At 42.1% G+C, this 17,626-nt stretch overlaps 1 protein-coding gene across 11 annotated transcripts in view; it reads right to left on the bottom strand.

Moving 5' to 3' along the window:
• Nr3c2 (nuclear receptor subfamily 3 group C member 2) overlaps positions 1-17,626 on the bottom strand; it is a 335,377-nt gene that overhangs the window by 40,633 nt on the left and 277,118 nt on the right. For all 11 annotated transcript variants that reach the window (XM_078022048.1, XM_078022053.1, XM_078022050.1 and 8 more), the window contains one exon: positions 3,712-3,842. In XM_078022048.1, coding sequence (XP_077878174.1) covers positions 3,712-3,842 — 131 coding nt within the window. The remainder of the gene's footprint in view (positions 1-3,711; positions 3,843-17,626) is intronic.

The raw sequence follows: 17,626 nt of genomic DNA, 5'->3' as shown, positions 1-17,626 counted from the left end.
GGAGCTCTGAAATTAATTCAGGTAGCCTCAAAATGATATCAGAATCTATTAGAGGCTATAAAACTAAATGGATGTAAAAGGGTAAGAAACCTATTAAGACTGAGTAGTCAAATTTTACAAAGAATTAGTAGCACAGGCATTTTCAGAAAATACTACTTCACTTAAATTCTATCATACACATATGTGTGTATGTATATATGTGTGGGTTTGTATAGGTATGTGTTATGTATCTATACATACATACAAATATATATATATATATACATACATACAAATATATATATATATTCCCCTTTATCAGGAATGACTAATAAAGATAGCTTGGCAATTGGAGTGAAATCATTTTCACTGAATTTAAAGGTTATTTTTGCCAAGTGTGCTCCAGAAAGGATCAATTAGGAATGGGGAAATCCTGATGGAGAGTGGCATGGTGACAGAAAGCCTGATTCTGCTCCGTTGACCCTGCAGACAGGGGGTTGCACAGGCCAAGGCTGCAGGAGACGGGGCTGGGTGCAATTCATGAGGAATGGTGGGGCCTGCGGCTAACTGGAGAAAACATGCCCTGCCCAGGGCCATCACATTCAAGGAAAACAAAACAAAAGGCCAAAAGCAACCCCAAAAACCTGTGTTGGCCAAACAAAACACAGCTGTGAACTGCTGGCTCCCTCCCTGCCATGGCCATGGGTTTGCCCCTCTGCTGTGGCACTCTGATTCCTTCTGATCCATGCTCTTCCCTCACCACCGCCGTCCTGCACCTCGGCCATCCATCAATCAGCCTGAGCTCCTGGCTCCTGGGAGGGGAGGGACAACACCACTAGATATGAAGCCCCAAACCCAGGGTCTGACTCCTAACCCACACAGGACACTCAGCTGCCTCTAGTTTTAGAATGGGGCTGTCATGGGAGAAGAGGTATCTCTGCAAGAGGGTCCCAAGGAGTTCCCAGGAAGAGAGGGGAAGCTCAGCTCGGGAGAAGCTGGGGTCCATGACATATGTGATGGGAAAATGTCAGCACATGTCATAAAGGCACAGAGATTGATTTAGGAAAGCAGGAAAGACACATTCAAGGGAGAATGTGGGCCATCTTGAGAGAGAGAGAGAGAGATGTGTTCTCGGGGTCCCTTTGAGAAGAAACTTGGGAAGGGGTGGGCATGGGAAGGTATGTGGGGACGCCATCAGTCTGGTGATCATGAGATGGTTCACGGTGGCCAGGCTGATGTGGTCTCCATGATCTGATCAGCGGATGAGTTCCAAGGTCCCCTAAATGATAGGTTTCTCCAAACGTCATCGTCTCTCTTGGCTTTCTCTCTCTATTGGTGGGCTGACGGACAGTGAACAGGTGGATTTACAGATTTCCCAAGACATGTTGGAGTGAGGGTCCTGGGAGAGAGACTGGCCTGGGAAAGTCTCTAGAACTTCTGGATTCAATTTGTTATTTCCTTGTCCTTCCTTTGTGTCTCCCCTCTACATTTCCGCCCCTGTCTATCTTACTTCAGGGCCCTCAATGTCCCAGAGCTACTGCAAGCACTGCACTGAGACCACGTGGAAACACCCTGGCCAGAGTCAGGTGCTGGACGCAGAGAGGCCTGCTCCTGACCCAGTCGCCCCTGCGCCCCTCACCACGCCCTGGCCTGGCTCCCTCCCCCACGGACCTCGTCTTCCTCTGCTGGAAATAATGCACCCTCTGACCCATTCCATCAGGCTGCCTGGGCCTAGTTCTTCCAGAGGACTCTGCAGAAGACTGTCCCTCTCCAAGTCCCTGGCGCCCAGGCCCCAGCGAGGGCTAGGCATGAACTGGACGGTCTCTTCTGCTTCACACTCGATGCCGTCTCCTCTGAAGGCCATGACACTCACAGCGGCGCCCTCGCTGGTTCCTGACACCCAGGACATTTCTGTTACCTCAGAGGCAACAGCACTGGGCTCAGAGCCTTCTTCTCCATACTGTCCCCGGAGCCTTGCCCTGGTCTCATGTGAACTTCCTCAAATTCTTTCCCCTCTGTCTTGTGTCATTGTCTGGGGAATAAGTGCCCAATGTCCTCGCCAAGGCTAGTCCTGTCCCCCATCTGCCCTGCCACCTCATGCTATCGACTTTCTCTTCTCCTACTTGGTTCCAGAAGCCTAAAAAAGCTTCCTGTCAATCTGCAAGTCGCTGGCTACCTGGCACCTGTCTGAGGCCTGATGGTCAACTCCCGTGGCCTCTCTAGACGTTCTCAGTTTCCTCCGTGCAAGCCGCACCGTTAGTCATACCCCTTCTGGGAATGCTCGGCTGGCTCCTGGCGTCCAGTTCTGTATCGTCCCAGTAGCCGACCTCTGTGACAGTCTGTCTCTGTCCCTTCAGACGCTGCCATAACTTCTACCAAAGCTTAACAGGCTCTTTCCTTTTCTTTATGCCATGGCCAGCCCCATGAAACTTCTGAGTTTCAACTGTGATTTTTTAGGAGCATGATTTATATTTCAAATTTGTCTTCTATGTTCCAGTCCCCAATTTCCCCCATCTTCCAGCCATCTCTATTAGGATACAGAATTGGCATCAATAAATTAACCCATCAAAAAATAGAACTTGTTTTACATTCTACAGAATCTTCTCCGAGTCCTAACATGTATTTCTACGACTGGCTTTACTGTCACGGGGGTCATTTTGCTGTGACTAAACCTGTGTGTCACTTCTCGTCAGCCGCCAAGGCCAACTCTGCCCTGTTTCCTGAATGCACTTGTTCTTGTCCATCATATGACCAATCAAGCCAGGCCTAGGTGGCCACAGCCTCCCAGCAGGTCCCCTGACTTCCAGTCAGGCTAAGTGCTCTGCCTGTCTTTGCCTCTCCCCTTCCCCTTTAATCCATTCTATCACTAGCTACGTCTTCATGAAGCCCTGAATACAGCTTTTGATCCTGCTGCCCTGCTGCTCAAGAGCCTTCGGTATTGCATTACTTTTGCCCGATGCAGTTTGGATTTCCTCAACAGGCACCAGATGATCTGGTCCAATCCCTTTCCCAACCTTATTCCCAGTACCCCTCACCCCAACATAATCTGATGTAACTTGAAAAATTTAACAAATACATATGTATGTAAAATAAAAATTTAAAAATTAAGAGGCAAGAAAACCCTCCTCCCCTGAAACTAGTGCTATTGCTCATTTAGTTTCTGTCCCCACATGTCCACACTCCCACTGTCCCGACAGCAATATCATGTGGTTCACACCCAATCTAGAAACCTTGCAAAGTCCTCCAAGATCCATAACTTTCACCAAACTTTAATAGGCTCTTTCCTTTTCTTTATGCCATGGCCAATCCCATGAAACTTAGTGCCCTGTCTCCCTGCAACCCAGAGCTTCCCTGCCCCTTTTCTCTACCACAGGACATCACCATTTGCCACAGCGTGTTAGAGTTATCTTTAGATGCGTCTTACAGGTAAGCTCCCGGAGGGCACAGACACACAGTTGGGTCATTCATTCCTGTGTTTCCCGAATTGCCCAATCCTACCACGCACACAGTGGACTTAATAAATATTTAGTGGCTTAATGAATGAAATAGTGGTATGCTCTTTCATATGTACACAGGTTCACACCCAACAGTAACTTAGTTCATCAAAGGCCAAAGCCCTCCACACATCTCTTCAACATCATCATCAGTATTGGTACCAACTATGTGAATACTCTGCTACAGGGAAGATGATCTGACAATGCAGAAAAAGTGCCAGGGTGGACATCGCTATACCTGTGCTTAGTAGCAGCAAAACTTTCATTATGGCGTATTCTTCAAAGGTAAGCTGCAGGCGCACGAACTGAAGGCTGATCTGGTGCATCCCCTGGCACAGTTCATACATGGCAGACTGATGCATCTTCTCTCTGCAAAGAAAAAGCAGCAAATGTCTGAGGACACAAGGTGCATTAGGAGACCCAGACTGGTGGCCTGAAGCAGCTTACTAAGAGACCCGAGTCAGAATTTCCTTTTGGCTTCAGCATGGCGCTGATGTGTACTTTAAAGACACATAGATGCTTTACAGGGGAACTGGGCAACGGCATCTAGACCGATGCTGCTGTTCCACTTCCTATCACCTGGTGAGGATGTGAAAAGCACGGAAGACAACAGGATCCAGAGTGTGCCAGGATTTCACTTTATGTTCAGAATAACGCTAACTGATGATGGTTTGTGTTATAGTGACACAGATCATCCAGAAAGCAGAGAAGCTGCTGTGATGGGGAGCAAGGACCTTAGACTCCTGTTCCTTTTTGGCCCCAGGTACAAAGCACTCACTGTGAGTCCACAGCACTCGTGTACAGAACCGGACTAGAGGGGCTGGGGACGTGGCTAGAGACTACGAACCGAGGATGGGGACGACTTCCTTACTGGGGTCATGGGATACGTTCATTAACTATTTGTAGTAGCATGTTTGACAAGAGAAATCAAACAGAATATAAAAAGGTGAGAGCCCCAGGAAGAGTCACTGTGACAGAGAAAGTGCTACGTGGAGTTTGCCACCAGGCATACAAACGCTGTCCCACATGCAGTCCACCGGTCCCCTCCCCGCACCATCGGAATGTTTTCATAAAACACCCACCACAGGACCACAGAAACCATCCTTCTCTTTCCTTGAGAAGGAAGTAAAGCATCACTTTGTCTTTTAGATGTTTTCCTTCAGAATAAAAACCTACCGGAAGGCCCTGGGCTAACTACTGGTTCACAAGGAAAAGATTATGAAATTGAAGAGGAGACTCTTCGGGAACCATAGGAAAGGACTTGGCAGGTCAAAGAAGTGGAAGAAGTCAAGGCCAGGGCGGCTGGTGCCTGAGCAGGATGCCCGAGCGCTGTCTGCAGGGAGGCAGCACTGCGGTAGCTCTTTCCACTTGCGTCCTGGCTCCCCTAGAGTGGCGGGAATCTCTTGCAGCTCAACTCTGAAGGCCACTTAGAAGAAACCCATAATGGAGCACAACACATTTCGCTTTGGATTATTATCATATTTCTTTCCTCTGAAGCCAGAAGAAACTGTCCCCCGCCCCAGTATCAGGGGTTAAGCTCAGGGGCATTGGACCACCGAGCCCCATCCCCAGCCCTATTTTGTATTTTATTTAGAGACGGGGTCTCACTGAGTTGCTTAGTGCCTCGCTGTTGCTGAGGCTGGCTTTGAACTTACGATGCTCCTGTCTCAGTCTCCCAAAACGCTGGGATTATAGGCGCAGCCACCATGCCTGGCTTAGAAACTGTTTTTAAATTAAGAATATATCCCCACCCCCACACACCTGCAGAAGCCCATAGATCTACCACCCAGAATTGACCACATTAACAAATGCTAACATTGTTGCCATGTTTGCTTCAGAGTTTTTAAAAATTCAACATGGCCGAGTTGAGCTCAGCCCACTTGGTCTTCCTCCCTGATCTTGCCCATTCTTTCCTCATTCAAGAAGGGAACCAACCAGTTGGGGGAAATTATCATCTCTTCTCAGATATGCACATTTTACTACACATGCATATGTCCATAAAAGCAGCTTACAATACAGTGTTTTATGGAAACGTGAAGTTAGACACACACATCCTTCTGTGACTTATTTTTATTGAATGTGTAATTTTGAGGTCTGTCTACTTGAGCCAGGTAACCCTTAATTCATTTTAGCTGCCTTAAGCTTTGTTTGAATGTGCCACAGCTTACATATTCATTCCACTATAGAGGGACACTCGAGCCCCTTCCTCCTTGTGGCTATTACAAGTGACATCCAAGGAATATCCTCATGTGCGTATATAGGACAGAGCCAGAAAACAAAGGAGGGTTGTGTTCTGTGCACATCTGCTGCTCCCCTTCCCACTAGGAAGGCCCGGGGGGAGGGGGGGGTCCTTTATTCCCCTTCCCGCCAATGCGTCTGATGGGGGAAGGGGTTGAAAGGTAATCCATGGTTGCTTTGATTTCATTTCCATTATCACTAGTAGGTTCAACATTTTGTTTCTAATGTTTACTGACCATTTAGGTTTCTTCTTTGGTGATGTTTCTTCACATCTGTACTCACTTAATTTTAAATTTTATTCCTCCTTCTATCTAGGTAACACCATCTTTGTTTTTTAATTTTTAATTTTTTTTAAGAGTCTCCCTAAGTAGCCCAGGCTGGTCCAGAATCTCTGGGCTCAATCCACACTCCTGCCCCAACCTCCCAAAGAGCTGGGACCTCAGGTGTGGGCTACCATGCCTAGCTCCTAGTTTTAGTCTTTTTTTCCTTAAAAATTTTGTCTCGGGGCTGTGGTTGTGGCTCAGCCGTAGTGTACTAGCCTGGTGTGAGTGAGGCACTGGCTTCGATTCTCAGAACCACATGTAAATAAATAAAATAAAGGTCTATCAACTACTAAAAAAGTATTTAAATTTTTTTTGTCTGATCTTAATGTCTTCTTCCCTCTCCCCATTTCTTTCTCTAAAACTTGCCTAATATCTCCTGCATCATCTTTTAATCCCTAAGTTTCAAACTTCCCATGTGTGTCTTCTAAATAGTAAAAAGATGAATTAAAAAAAATCTGAGTCTTTTGCTTTTTTAAAAAATTATTTTTAGTTTTAGAGTCTGTCACTTTTAATAGCCCAGTCTGATCTGTTTTCATTGATCATGATTATTGTTATGATGTTTCCTGCCATCAGAAACCATTGAGAATGCTTCATTCCTGCTCACTGCTTCTCTTCTTCCACAGGACTCTTCTCCAAGCACTTACCGTTCAACTGGTTTTCAAACCACCACTGAAACTGGCTTGTCTCTCTCCCACCTGGACACGCCCTGTTTACTGACACTTATCAAAGTGTTTCTTTCTTTTTAATCTTTTTTTGTTTATATATGCATTACAATTCTTAGTACACATATAGAGCTCAATTTTGCATATCTCTGGTTGTATACATAGTATACTCACACCAATTTGTGTCCTCAGACATGTACTTTGGATAATAATGAGCATCACATTCCACCATCATTAATTACCCCATGCCCTCTCCTTCCCCTCCCTCTCCTCTGCCCTATCTAGAGTCCATCTATTCCTCCCATGCTCCTGCTCCCTATCCCACTATGAATCAGCCTCCTTATATCAAAGAAAACATTCAGCATTTGGTTTTTGGAGATTGGCTTACTTCACTTAGCATTATCTTCTCCAACTCCAACCATTTACCTGCAAATGCCATGATTTTATTCTCTTTTATTGCTGAGTAATATTCCATTGTGCATATATGCCACATTTTTTCTATCCATTTATCTATTGAAGGGCCTTTAGGCTGGTTCTACAATTTTTGACCTGTGTCACTTCTTATGACTTATTCCTTACTTCTGGGTTCAATTTCTGACTTATTAAGGAATACATTTTAGTAATTCTTTTAGCAGTAGCTAGTTGCTGAATGAAGTTCAAGTTTTCAAGTCTTAATTTATCTGAAAACGTCTTTATTTCACCTGGAATCTTACAAGACAATTTTAAAAGCTCGGCAGGTAATTTTCCTCAGTACTTTGAAGAGAGTATTCTGCTACACCTGGGCCTTAACTGTGGTTTTGGGAATTTCCAGTTAATCCATCTCCCATAGGTTACCTGAATTTCCTCCTTGGTAGCCCCAACCCTTTTATTTATCTGATGCCTACAGTTATGTTATGATTTACTTAGATGTAGACTAATTTTTTATTAGATTTTTTTCTTCTTTTCTGTTCTGAAATATCCTTGCCATTGCTTCTTCAAATGTCACCCTTATCTCATTCTTGTCACTCTTCTTTTCTGACATCCTTCTCGCTCTGCCCGATGGACCTCCCTTTCATCTTTCCTATCTACTTAGATCTCTGTTCTGCTTTCTAGGTGATTTTCCGATCAAACTTTTTTCCTTTATGTCTAACCCACAGTTTCATGTCTATAATATTTTAATGAATGGCAATGTTGTTCATGTCAACGAGCTTAGTAATGCTCTATTTAGTTCTTTCTTGAGTTTTTTTTTCTTTTTTGTTATTTTCCATAGGAGTCTTCTTTCTTATGGTTATTATATGTCCTTCACATCTCTAGATATTTTAAACATGTTTTATTTTATAGTGCCTTTCATATTTATTAATTCATGTTTTGGGAATGCAAATATGCATGTCTAAGGTGCATTCTTTGGGCATATATTGTCTCCTGGGTGAACCCCATGGGTAATGGGGCTTGTGGAGGAGACGAGCATTTCACTTGTTCTGGCTCAGTCTTGATGCTAATTTATCAGCTTTTGTAAGACTCCTGTAGTTTAAATTTAGACTCCACACTTGATGTGGTACAGGCTTGTTTCTTGTTTCTTTCAGCTTCCTGCCATGTCCCTGGGCTGGCTGGTGGGTTGAGTTTTACTGTCCTTGTTAGTAGACACTGAAATCTCTGCAGAGCCCCGAGTTTATGCAAGAGGCCCAGTTTGAGGTCCAAAACTTGCAGAATGTAAGCCCTTGCTCTGATTTCCTGTTTGTGTTGTAATGCCCAACAGGAAAGCACATATCTGCATATTACAGTGTGCAGGCCAACTACAGCCTCAGTTGTGTGTTAAACCATGCTGCTATGAGCTCCCTGTTCTTGCACTTTTTTTTTTTTTTTAAGCTGGTCTATGTACCTAAGACTTTTATTCTCAGAGAAAAACTTCTGTGTGTTTTGAAACCGGGGGAAAAAAAATGGCTCAGTTTAGTTCCATCATTCTGACTGCTAGCAACACGCTTCCTAAAGGCAGGATCTATGTCCAACTATGTTAAATGTCCAAAAGGATAGGACAGACAAGCACTAAGTGTCAATTTTTGCTCTAAAAGTATTTCACGAATGAATGCGAAAGACGAAAAAGCAAAGATAAGAAGACAATGAACTGAAAACATGAAAATTTACATATGATGGCAAAAATTAAGCAAGATAATACTGGTGTTTACAGAGGATAAGATTACCAACTGGCCCCGAAATTAGATACAGCATTTGTGAAGTTCCCAAAAAGTTTCTGAGAGAGAGAAACAGACTGTTCAATGGAGATAAAGCAGAATTAGGATGCCCCTGGGGCATAGCACATCATGCATCTGACACTGCACTCATATGCATTTGATATCTTAACCTGCCTCAGGTCAGAGGCAGAAAAGGTATCCTTGGCTTTACCACAGCAGGGCCTACTGGTATACTGACCATCAGCTCTCCACACACTGGCTTGCTGGCCCTGTGATGGTATAACTCCCAAGATTTTATCCTATGTAAAATGGGAATACTACTAATAATTCTAATCTTGCAGGGATATAGGAACCCACTATCTGGAAGTTCTTACAAAGTATTGCATGAATGTTACCGTTTTCTTTTTAGAAAAAGCATACTGGAGAGAATTAAATACATCTTGAGGGACCAATGATATTTTGGCAGAAACAAGCCAAGAAAGCATCAAATTCTTAAAATGACTTTCATGAAGATAATATTTTATTATTATTATTATTTCTATATATAGGAAGATGAAGCCAGGCAAAAGCCAGACAGAGATAAGGCAAATGTTGAGAGGTGGAAGTGCCTTGCCTAATGCCAAACAGGAGAACTAAACACCTCCTTACTCAAGTGCGTGCCACTGAAGTGTGTGCACAAAACATTCACACCAGGTTAAAGGTAAGAGATAGACTCAGATTCTACCTGAAAACAGATTAGACCGTTCAAGTGTGAAAAAACACCTAAAGAAAGCACTTTGTGCTACTTTACTAAGAACAGCATCTCTTTTAACTCTTTGTTGACTTATAGCCCGTGTCCAAGTCACCTCCCAATCTTTGAAGCTGTCATTTATGGCTTGCCTGCATACACAGGAGCTGAATTTCCCCCTGCGGATTCTCACAACGTCTGTGGGGAGGGGTCCTCATGTTCACGGTGGGGAATTTTACACCTGAGGAAGCCAGTATCCAAATCCAGGTATTTTACTTCAAGACCTCTCCATGGTGCTGGCCCAAGTAATAGTTTTCTGCATTTTTCTTTTTTTCTTTTTTTTTTTTTTTTGGTACTGGGGATTGAGCCACACCCCAAGCCCTATTTTGTATTTTGTTTAGAGACAGTGTCTTACTGAGTTGCTTAGCGCATTGCTTTTGCTGAGGCTGAATTTGAATTTGTGATCCTCCTGCTTCAGCCTCCTGAGCCGCTAGGATTGTAGGCATGCACCACAGTGTCTGGCCAGTTTTCTGCTCTTTGCTCCAGTCATCCAACTATAAAGAGATGTTCAGTCCCACAAAGGTTTTGCTATTATATTCACTCATTTGTTCAATCGAACTCTCTATTATATGGTAAGATCTCATATTTTCAAATTCCATTGCTGTTACCAATTGTATGAAATTGAGTTCTTTAAATGAGGAGTACTGAGTATGTAATACAGCTTGAAATTTCAAGAAAACAGGCCATCTTGAAAATACATTTTACATCACATCATTTTTGCACAATTAAATGAAATGTACAGAAATGTACATTCAAAGAAGCTGAAGCAAGGATGATCTTTTCGGCCTGGTACTTGTATTAATGTTGCAATATTACTTTGCAGAAATACTCTGCTGTGTGCTTTTATTCGTTTCATAATTTTACCTCATTTGGAACAGAATACTGTGAAAATATACTTGGCTACTTTGGAAATGAGAAACAAATTCATACAAGGCTTCTGAAAAACAAAAGTAAATGCATGACCAAAAGTTACCCTTGAACAGTGGACTTAATAAATAAAGGTGGCAAGAGAGTGTGAAGGTGGACTTCAAAGCTGAGTAATGGACAGTTCTTCCTCTTTCCTGCTGGACCATGGGTGCTAATATTCTTGCATGTATCATCTATTTCTAAACATCTTCCCATCTGTGGGAACAGAATAAACTCTAATTTGTAAATAAATACAAACATCAGAGTGGGCACACGGACCCAGCTCCAATTTTAAGAAGCTTAGGTTAAAATAAATGAAAAACAACAGCTTTAACATATTTTTAAAGAAATATTTCAACAGTTTGGTAAACTTGAAATTTTCTCAAACTAGGAAACCAAATACATTTGTAGCTACAACTTCATCTGGTCCTATCTCAGAACGTCCACTTCACTAAATAAAATCATATGGTCATTTGGAAATAGTTTTAAACTATTAAATTAAAATAAACTTCTCCAAATTTGATTCCTCTTGGACTAAAAGTATATACTCAGAGTTAACAAAAACATTCTCCCCCCTTGCTTCTGAGAGGCTCAGAAGTTATACAATGTTAGAAATGGAGCTTGTTCACATAATAGCAGGAATTGGAAAAAGGCTCTTTACATTCAGAGTGGGCAGAACATTCCTGATTAAATGATTTGTATCCTAGTTGCCTGCTTTTAACTTGGTATCTAAACCATCTGAATACCTTTTGTATTTACACGACTCATGCGAGATAGCCTTCATTAGATGTCAACAGCGTTGCCCTATTTTACATTATGAGAGCAATCACTGAACTTACTGACCAATGGAACACCCTTGTTTTGGAATTCGGGTGCTGGCTTACATTACTAAAATAAAAACCAATCAAAAAGCTTAGTCATTCTGCTATCTGGAGGTCCATCTGCAAACAGCTGATGGGGAAATCATTGCCTCATAAATGTAACCCCAGAATCATGTTCATGTTCTATTCCGATACAAGCAGGTAGATAAATGATAAGCCCAGACTACAAAACATTGCCAGATATGGAACTCAAGAGCTCTGTGTTAGTCTGAACTGGGGAGGCAAGAGGTGGGAATGGGAAATTGTTGATTATTGTGCACAGAACTGCAGTTTTACTATATTTTTTCTTTTTGTATTAAAAAATGTTTTTTAATTTGTTCTAATCAGTTATATATGATAGTAGAATGTATCTGACCACATTGTACACAAATGGAGCACAACTTCTACTTCCTTTGGCTGAACCTGGTTAATCACACTGGTAGTGTAATCATACATTTATGTAATAATGTCCATCACCAAAAGAGAATTAGTGCTTGTGCCAATTGCACATGGCATCTAGTCTTTTACCGTCCTTCCCATCTCCAACCCCCCCCCCCCCCCCCCCGCCGCCGTTTGAATAAGTTCTGGAAATGGGCTGCAAGACTGTATGATCATACCTGATACTACTGAACTGTGTACTTCAAAAGGGTTATGAAGGTCAATTTTATTATGTATTTTATCACTACTAAAAAACTTTTAAAAATTAAAAAAAAAAATCTTTGCAGCCCATGATCTTACTTGCTACACTTTGATAGAGACCAGGAAGCTCAAATTTGTGTTTAATTACGTAACTTAGGGTTCGGACACTTCATTCTTCTTTCTCTTATAATATTTGAAATATGCCTTCTCTCCTATCTTTATAACTTCCCTTTTGTCCTTTTGTGTCTTGACAGATGCTCAGTCTTATTGTATCTGTGATTTTATTTCTAAGCTGCACTCAATGCTGTTTGAAAGCAGGAAGGGGAGAAATCCTTTAAAAAAAAAAACCATGATTTCAAAAGGTCACTGAGAAAGAGTTCCTCAAAGACCCGTCTGTTGCAGGGCTGGTGTCCTCCGGGGACAAGAAAACAGAATTACCTTCACTACTCCTTTCTCCTTCCCTCAATTCACATTTAATAAACATGATCCTCTAATACTGGCTGATTTTATAAATGCCAAAGCACAAGAGGTTCCCATCTCTTCCACCCATGGAGTCCACAGAAAGTCCACTGGTGTTTTGTTCTGAAGATCCTTTAGCAATACTGCACTAAACTGTCACTCATCAACTGAACGGCTTTTGGTGTGAAAGACATCACTTCATCAGGAGGGAACTACAAAAAGAAGACTTTGAAATCTTTCACACTAGCCCTCGGACTAAACATTAAACAACTCTCATTGTTGTGTTCTATGTCTTTCTTTTTTTTTATGGTACTGGGGATTGAAGTTGGGGTGTTCTTCCACTGAATACATCCTCAGTCCTTTTCATTTTCTGAGATAGGATCTAAGTTGCGGAGGCTGGCCTTGAACTTGTGATCCTCCTGATTCAGTCTCCCAATTTGCTGGGATTACAGGTGTGCACCATGATGCCTGGTGCTGTGTCCCTCCTTCTATGAACATTTTTATGAGGCACACAGGCCCACAATTACCTGAGTGGTAGACAGATGTCTAGTAGGAACAGGAAATTGGTTAATTCAATGGATTTCACAGATTTTAAGCTGTTATTTTTTCCTTTGCAGATATAAATGAAATGAAGTAAGTCTTAATGAGGGCTGAACTTCCTCAAGTCTCTGGACCCTTGGAGAGGAGGCCTGTCAGTAGCATGTTTGCTAACATGCTATTTACTTCAATAAATTGCCTCTAGGAATGTGTGCGTTACATTTTCATAATGTAAGCAGCCATCCTGTCAGTCTTACAAGAGAGTTAATAACCTGAGATCAGAGTGTATTTGAAAGACCAGACCTTTCCATCTGATATGGCACACCACATCATTATGTTTGAATAAATCTAACATCTTGTTACATGGTCAGCGGAACAGATGGTCCCCGTCTCAGGCTTGTTATTTTCCTAAAAAAACAGCATGCAGAAACAGGTTTTTTCCCCCCTTTCAAACCTTAATTAGAATAAAAATGACCTCAATTTGGGCATTCAAATCATTCCAGTTTACTGTTTTGAATTTTTTTTTTTTAATGTTCTTACTAGACTTTTCTTTAACTGATAAAAAAAAAAAAAAAAAAAAAAGACAGAGCTATCCGAGGGCCATTTTGGGTTGTGGTTGAGATGTTAGCTTATTTCTGTAGTATTTATATCACGTATTTACAGCCAGGGTAGAGCCTAGCCAGCAGGTCCAGGAATCCCCTGGGAATATGCTTTGTGGATTGTGCTCCTGGACTCATGTCTCGGACAGACTAGTGTCCCCAAGTCTCCATGGCATTCAGTTCTTCTCTATTCACTTCACGTGGTCTGATTCTAGGAACAGTTAAAAGCTAATTCAATGTTTTGTCGGTCGCTTCAACTGATGGTCCAAAAGGAAGACATCCTCACAGAACTGCCCTCAGATGCCAGCATCACAATTTACACCAACTTCAATGGATCTCACGTAGATGAAAATAACTTGGGACAATCTGAAGAGGGAGTGTGGTTACGTAGAAGCCACAATTTACTACTAACCATCCTAGAAGTCCAGGGGGAAAAAAATTATCATAAATATTATGTAGAGAATTTTCTAAAATATTTCTTTGTGTTACAGAATTTTAAATACCCAGTAGAGTCAGCAATATCTTTTGGGGTACAGGATATGTGTTTTGGGTAGAAAAAAAGGAAAGCAGGTAGCCAGAGAACTTTGTGAAAATTCAGATTTTAGAGAAAGTTAAATGGGGGTTATCTGTGAGAAATAGCATTGCAAAAATATTTCTAATTGACTAGAGATTAATTGGTAGTCTTTGAACTATGAATTTTCCCAGGCTAGTAATAGTACAAATACATTTGAAAAGGTGACTTCTAAGCAACTTTTCAGGACACAATTTATTTTATCACATGAGGCATCTGTCCCTGAAATATGGGACCAGAGAACCCACACTATAGTAAGGTAAGGAACACAGCAAACTGCAGAAGATTCCAAAGGAGCTCACTCTCTATTTTCCGTAACAGCAGGGGGGCCTTTGGTATAGGCAAATACATAAATACTATTGACTCTCTATTCCTCTTGGATTCTAAGTGGGAATTAACTGGACAGTTTAAGATTTAGTAAACCAACTATTATTTTTTTTTATTCTAGGCTTTGGTAAGGAAGATAAGACATGTCCTTGACAGAGAAGCTGGCTCTTGTTCCCGACTAGACTACAGTGATTTACTTACTCCAAGAAATTGTTTGGAAAGCAGGTCAAACCTCACTGAAAACTATATTCTAGGATTTGAACTGAGGCCATTTGGTCCTGGAGTCTGAGCTCTTAACTGCTATATTAAAGTTAAAATCCCAAGAAGCATGCTTGGAACCTATGAGTACTTATAATAAATACCAACCATATTAATTCTTATTACTGAAATGGCTATGAGATTGGCCCTCCATCTCTGTGGGTTACACACTCACAGACTCAACCAACCACGGATCAGAAATTTTCAGAAAACAAAAATTACATCTGAAGTGACTTTTTTTCTTGTCATTATTCCCGAAACAAGACAGTAAAATAGCTACTTACGTGACATTCACATTGTTTTAAGTCCTATACGTAATCTAGGGATAATTTAAGGTACAAGGTAGGACACGCAGACATACGTGTAGATTCTGCAGCATTTTATACAAAAGACTTAAAAACGTCTGCAGATTTGGGTATCTGTGGGGGTCCCAGGACCCACCCCTCTGGATAACAAGAGATGACTGCACACACAGAGAGGAGCCAGAAGAACAATACACTCCAGCGAGAGATTTCTTTTTCATTATTAAGTCTCTTATTTTTAGACTGCAGTCTTCAACACTAAATGTCTGGGAATGTCATGATTTGCAGACCTCAGAAGGGTAAAGAGAAGTCAATTTTCAGTGAGCCATTACTGCTTCATCCATTTGGGCATAAACTTAAAACACGGTCTAAATTCAATAAATGACCATAGTTTCTTTACTTGTAAAAAAGAGGCCCTAAAAAAAGGTTGGATTCCTACTTGATGATAACTATTGAATTTTAAGAATGCAAACAAAGTTAACTGCTGATTTAGAAACACTGCTAGACTGATGTTTGGGCAAAGAGTGACGGCAAATCACTCTCTCCCACTGCAAAATTAAAATCTGTCAGAAACTCGTGGAGTCAAGTTCTTTCTGGAGGAGACATCCCATTATTCCAGAACCCAAACCTGGCAGAGAATAAGGAAGGCTATTTACTCTGATAAGGCCTGGCTGTGCGCAGTTGTATCTCCAAGGTGTTGCAAAGAGCGGCTCACACTTGCAGAGGTGACGTTGAGTGTAGGGTTGTGCTGGGGGTCGGGTATGGAAGGGAGAAAGCAAATGTGCCCACTCCACAGGATCACAGATTTCTTCCACCCTGAAAGACTTCTTTTGCAAAAGGAAAAAAAAGGTCCAGTATATAAAGTCATTAATCAAACTGGACTTAAAAAAAAAAAAACATTTTTGGGGTATCAAAATCTGGATGAAAGGGAGTTTCCTTGGTTTGAATCATTCTCAAAGCTCGTCTCTCTGAATAAGGAGGAAAAATGATGATGTTCAACGCAATTAATTTATTAGCGATTAGCCACCACGTGTCCTTTCTTATTACTGATTCCAAACATCTGTCACAAAGCAGATTTTGTTCAGGACATGATGAACAACTGCATCATTCATTATTGGGTGAAGCAAGTCTAACACCATCAGGCCACGGCCCCCGTGGTAACAGCCATTTCCGTCAAACATGCCCATGGAATGGCAAGAATACAACGCGTGTTCAACATACAGCCTGAATATTTGTTTTCTTTATTTACTTGTATAAAATCACCAGTCAAGACAGTTGAGAAATACAGAGCTGACGTGTTCTGATCCTGGCCTTGACTATGAAATTCTGTGACCCTCTGCTAATCAGCACTCAGTGGCCGTGGAGTTTCTCTTGAATGACAGACAGATGATCTGTTGGGTTCCTGTGTTCACTGCCTAGGAGCATTGAGTGTTATGGTCAAGATCTTAGAAGCATGAATTCCCTGTGATTCTTGAGCTGGCAGAACTCCCTTCCCCAGCAAAGCACCTGCTCTCTAGGCAACCTCACAAGAGAGGAGAGGGATGGGGAGAGAGAAGGCGTCCTGTACAAATTCACGTATTGAAACTGAATTGCCAATGGGATAGTATTAACAGGGGGGGCTTCCACGAGGTGATTGAGTCCTGGGATTAGGCTTGAGGGGACAAGTTTGGCCTTTCCATGTCTGTGAGGACAGTGTTTTCCTCCTGGAGGATGCCGCCACAGGCTACATCTTGGAAGCAGAGAGCAGCCCTCACCTGCTGGCACCCTGATGTTGGATTTTTCAGTCAAAATAATACAGTTGCATTGTTGACGAATTCCTCAGTCTTGGGGATTTTGCTATAAAAGAACACGTGCACTAAGACAATCCATCAAGGAGAGAAAATAGAGTAATGTCATTCTATCAAGTAATTTGGGGAACATAAATTTCAATGATTTTTAAGACCATGACCAAGACCAAGAATAGTGGAGTTTGAGGGAAAAGTTTTCCAGTTGGGGTGAGAGAGCAGAAAAGTTCACGTTGGAGTTTTTTAAAAAAAAAAAAATCATATTGGAATCCTCTTCCCTCTGGAAAATTCTATAAAGCACACTAAATTTGAAAGTTAAGACAACGGGATGTAGCTTTCTGATTTATAAATGTAAGATGTGGCAGTATCATCCTCATCTATGACAGTAACAGGGAACGGCCGCAGAGCAATAGAGGGAGAAAGAAAACGGGGAAAGATAAGAAGGGGGAGAGGGAGAAAGGTCAGTAGTGGAGGAAGGGAGGGAAGGAGGGGGCAGGGAGGACAGAACAGGGGAGAAAGGAAAGCAGGAGAAGAGCCCTCTCGGTTCTGGAAGGCAGAGCCACAGCTTCCCAGGGCTGTGGTTTGACAGGCTCCACTGGATTTCACACTCATCTCGTTTCCTGCCTGGGCAGCTTCTCATGCATCTCAGCCTTTCAGGCTAGACAGTGCTGCTCCTTCACCAAGGCAGTCCAGAACAACCGCCTTGTCTCTCCGTCTTGTTATTCTGCTAGCC

The sequence above is a fragment of the Ictidomys tridecemlineatus genome, chromosome 9 (assembly GCF_052094955.1).
Source record: "Ictidomys tridecemlineatus isolate mIctTri1 chromosome 9, mIctTri1.hap1, whole genome shotgun sequence".
Taxonomy (NCBI): domain Eukaryota; kingdom Metazoa; phylum Chordata; class Mammalia; order Rodentia; family Sciuridae; genus Ictidomys; species Ictidomys tridecemlineatus.
This window is presented reverse-complemented; position numbering and strand designations above follow the sequence as displayed.